Raw genomic sequence first — 4,884 nt, forward strand, 5'->3', positions numbered from 1 at the left:
AAGCAGCAAGGAAATAGGCTAGCTGGACTGAAAACTACCCCAGGAAAAAAAAAACGTTTTGACAGCCACAACTAGTTGAGAGTAGACATCTTTGGACTAATCCTTACAGTAGGATGAGGGTTAGTTGTTAATTAACATGTTGGGTGTGTGCAGCGCATGGTTTGGTCCACCTTTAGAACTTCCTCTGGCCTCTGAGCCTCAAGCTTTCCGCCCACACAGACTGCACGCATACGCGCAGCCTTGAATCAAGTCAACCCACTGACAACTGCTGATACATTCCCAAACCAACTGACGTCAAGTGGGAGGGCCCCAGGCCGGGGCCGGACTATAAAAGTGCTCCTCCACGATGTGGTTCATTCACAAATAGCCAGCGTGGATTACTCAAGAGGCTCCTTCCTCGGACTGCTCTGTCCCAAGTTGACTTTTTTTCTTCAGAACATTTTCCCAAAAAAATGAAAATGTCCGAGTCCGAGATCTCCCAGGTGCTCAAAGAGGGTGAGCTGGAGAAGAGGAGCGACAACCTTCTCCAGTTCTGGAAGAGGAAGACGTGCGTCCTGACCCCCGACAGCCTCAACATGTACGCCGACACGCAAAAGCGCACCCGGGGCAAAGAGCTCAAATTGCAGAGCATCAAGAAGGTGGACTGCGTGGAGCGCACCGGCAAGTTCGTCTACTTCACCATCGTCACCGTGGCCGACAAGGAGATCGACTTCCGCTGCCCCGGTGAGGACAACTGCTGGAATGCGGTCATCACCATGGCCCTCATCGACTACCAGAACCGCAAGGCCATCCAGGACTTTAAGACGCGCCAGGACAACGAGAGCGCGTCCCCGGGCCAGCACGAGCGGCGCATGGCGAGGGCCCCCTGAGACCCCCCCACCAAAAGCCTCACGCTCTCCCTCTCCTAATATGGTGAGTTCACGTGCTCGGAATAGTGTTCAAAACTACAATTACAAGGCGCTTCAAACGGAAAACGGTTAATGAACAAAATATAAGATGAAACAAAAAGTAGATAAAATACAATAGAACTACCCCCCCCCCCCTCTTCCCCACCAAAAATATAGGACATCAATATTAATTCTAAACAAAATGGAAGTAATTGAAGTAGTGTTTCTCATCTCTACTCTCCTTGTTCCCCCCCAGGATGTGTGCGTGTGTGGCCCGCACAAGAAATAATCATTCAAGGACCAACCAAAATGGAACAATGACGTCATCCGGTCCAGAGATGAAGGATCGCGGACTGAGCTGTCACAACGACTCACACATGTGTAGCAGAGATTTTCCAAACTCCACTCACATGGACTGACAAGTGAAGTTTGCTCTCATTGGAGGAAAAAAAACCCCAACAACAACCTGTAAAAGAATGACCGTTAATTTATTTGTTACCAGGATATGGTGTCTAATGGTAAACTGCACTTATTGTTTAAATTATTTGCTTGTTTCAAAGCATGATATGTGTTTATGTATTTATTGAAATAAATATATGTGCGTCTTTTTGGCATAATATGAAGACATTGTTTGTTATTGCTTAATTGAAAAAAAAAAAGCTTCAGATTTCCACAAACCCTTGGATAAAGGTGCAAATTCATTAGTACAATTTCTTAGTGACTGGTATCTGTACTTTACTTGAGTTTTTATTTATTTATTTTTAATTTCTACATTTGAAAGCAGACACTATTTTCTATTGCTAACTTAGAAAATAGGCTTGTTACTTTTTTAAACCTCAAAATGATGACCTAGTTTGTTTTCCTGATGTGCCAATTGATCAAAATGGGGGTTGCGTACAATTGACCCCCCCCCCCCCCCTCAAAAAAAGAAAAGAAAAAAACGTGTGTACTCTTTATTTTTGTACTTATGTACATTTAAGACTCGGTACATTTCTTCTTGTACTTTAAAACAGGAGTTGAATTGAGCATTTCTACTCTTACTAATCAATTATTTACAGGTTGAATAATGTGTGAGTAATTTTGACACCTCTAACCAGACGTGGTTAGGCGTTGGCTTTTGTTAACATTGCAATAAAAGTATGTAAGTGGCAAAACTGGATGCATTTGGGTGAAGTGGGTACTGAATTTATGAACATTGAATTTAAACAAATGAGTATTAGCCTTAGGTTCAAGTAAGCTCGACTTTCTATAGTAAGTGCCATTCTCCAGAATTTCTCCCATCCTCCATGCAGTACGAGACTCTGCCCATATCTCATGACCTAAGAGGCAGTAACTGTATATACTTCACTCTGGGAACGTTCTCAGCGGTCACATTTCTCAGTAAATGCCAGACATGCTCCGTCAAAGGAGAAGGGCGGACCGGAAAGTCCCTTTCCTTTCCAGAGTCAGGTGGAATGTGCCGCTTTATTGTCAGCGGGAGCGTTTCAAGCTTCGGTCATGGCTGATAAGCAAAGCAGAGCGGAGTCCTTGAGAACACACCTTAACTACTTCTAAGGTGTGGTGCATGGCTGAAGGTGTGATCTGGCACATTTATGGTGTTTCACAATTTGACTCACGATCCAGATAGAATGTGTTAGCTGATTTTCCGGAAGTTGTTAGGGAATGTGTTGAATGATAACAACTGTTTTTTTCCTGTAACACTTCCTTGTTGAACTGATGTAATGTAATGGTAAGCACTTGAGATTTCATTCCACTTTCTTTATGAAGTAAAACACATCAGCGCAATTGCTCTCGTAATAAACTAGAGCAAAAATGTTAACATGTGGTCAATGATTCTTTCAAAATATTGCTAAAATTCAGGTAAACACCCGCAAAAACCCTAATCTGCTCACATTCAGGTTTTTAAAAACCAGAATAAGACACCAGGGTTATTCCTTTTCTTACCCGAATATTTGGTCATATTATCGGGTTACCTCCATTGAACTGAACATTGGTTGTTTTATGTCCATGCTCTGTTCACAGGGAATCTTGGTCTTTTGAGTACAGTACAGGAACTACTATGAATGTGTGGCGGCCATCTTATGTTGCCACTCGTTACAAATTTAGCAAAATTCAATAATAATGTATATATTTGTGAAGACTAGGGTCAAGTTGTATTTTACAATTTAAAAAAATGTGCAAATTTTCACAAGTTAATTCATATTAAAGATTAGATAGCTCTTAATATGAAAAGAAAAATGCACTGAGCTGTGACCAATGTCTTACAAATGCAATTATACCATCTGGTGGCAGAAAAATGACCTCAACACAAATCAATATCATACTCGTTTTTACAGTACAGTACATGTTTTTAATTGAAATTGTATCAATGACTAAAAGATGCAGCATATTTCTATTTAAAACATTTTTAATGAAAAAATATTTTAGTGTACATTTTATTGTGCATTTAGAACAGATATAAAATTTGAGTTAACTGTTGAAGTCATGCGATTAATTAAAATATTTATCACCCGACACCCCTAAGTTGTTCTTGAAAAGAGCGAGGCCAAGTAAATAAAGTGGAGTAGAGGGTCGGTAGAGCACACATGTGCTGAGGTCAGAGGTGAAGGAAGGCTAAAGCAGTAGGGAAGTGCATGTTGGGGTCGCAGCCCTTTATCCAGCTTTGAAGTGGGATCACGCAACGACGAAGGCGGATGGGCGTCCCTTCTAAATATACGGTCTAACAAATTTCCACCACTTTAACCTCACGCGCATCATGTGGTGGTGCCTAAGCCAACGGGCCCATGAGGTCATGTGGGCTGAAGTGTTGACGCTCTTTCTTCTTTGTGGAGCGCACAACGTTTAGCGCTACTCTGGGCTAACATTCCTGACTCAGCAGCGGGTCAGGAGTTGTAATTGTAATGTGTGTAATAAACCCCGGGCCCACGCGCACAGAATGTGTCTTCCGCTCGTAAGTGGTAACTATACAAACATCCTCTCGTGGAACACATCCTCAAGTCGTACTTGCAGCGTCACAGTGGATGCATTGTTTCATACTGACGGAAAAGCACACCAAGACATGCAGGATACCTCATTCATAAATATCCTGTTTGACAACGTAATTCCGAGTCATGCTTTTCACAAGCAACAATCTAATGAGGTCTAAGAGGTTCAATTGAAAATACAAATAGGCCTACGGTGCCATTTAGACAAAAAGAGCCACCCCGGCGAGCAGACTTCTAATCACGGCGTCATCAAAATAATTTAATTTGAGAAAGCAACAAATGTTATTTTACTGCAGTTATTATCTCCATTGAAGCGAATCACGAGCCCAAGTAAACATGTCTGCGCCTGTAATCGCATTGCTAATGCGTCTTCAAACATGCTTAAAAGTAAAACAGTCCAAAGAGGTGATGGCATCAGGTACGTAGCGTCTACGAGGAAGCCTTGGTTGATCTTGAGGAGAGAAGTAACAAAGATAACACTGGCAAATAATCAGTGTGACTTTTAAAGGGTTAAAAATTCAGCTTTAACCTTTTGAAATTAGCCTCTTAACTATTTAATTTATGTCAACCTATATTCCCTTAAATAAGAATACTTAGCTTTACCCTGGAACCAGAAATTTAAAAATAAAGTAATTTAAAGAACCATTGTGGAGTTGGTCACTTTTTTACTCACGACTGCCACCTTTGGCCGAAAGCGTAACTGCAGCCTCTGTGTTAAAAGGAACCCCGACTGTAATGACAAGTTTGCTCTACATAATTTATTTGGCTGTTACAAACTTAACTCTGAGATAAATTTTTCAAAAATCATTTCCAATTTAATACATTTTGTATGCCCTCAGCCACTTTTGTCTTGCCACAGGTGTGTCTTGTTGTGTCGTTAATGTGTGTGTGTATTTAGTCTCCTGTCTCCCCTCTGTCTGCGTTGATTCATTGTCGTTTTCCTCCCGTCATGCTGCCAGTTTTTGCCTTGTTGTCCTCCCCACGTTTAGTTTTCACTTGCCATTTGGAGTTCA

General features: G+C 41.5%; 1 protein-coding gene across 1 annotated transcript; it reads left to right on the forward strand.

The window, feature by feature from the left end:
* The first annotated feature begins 357 nt into the window (after positions 1 to 357).
* Positions 358 to 1,504, forward strand: phlda2 (pleckstrin homology-like domain, family A, member 2). Its single transcript, XM_086072733.1, has 2 exons — positions 358 to 912; positions 1,144 to 1,504. Exon 1 carries the CDS (start codon positions 453 to 455, stop codon positions 867 to 869), a length of 417 nt encoding a protein of 138 aa, XP_085928859.1. The 5' UTR covers positions 358 to 452; the 3' UTR covers positions 870 to 912; positions 1,144 to 1,504.
* Positions 1,505 to 4,884: the final 3,380 nt, after the last annotated feature.

This window comes from Leptonotus elevatus, chromosome 4, assembly GCF_054856555.1.
Source record: "Leptonotus elevatus isolate MCC_2025b chromosome 4, RoL_Lele_1.0, whole genome shotgun sequence".
Lineage (NCBI taxonomy): Eukaryota > Metazoa > Chordata > Actinopteri > Syngnathiformes > Syngnathidae > Leptonotus > Leptonotus elevatus.

Bases quoted from the DNA above. Each gene is read 5' to 3' on its own strand.
- phlda2 (XM_086072733.1), top strand. From the start codon at position 453: ATGAAAATGTCCGAGTCCGAGATCTCCCAGGTGCTCAAAGAGGGTGAG.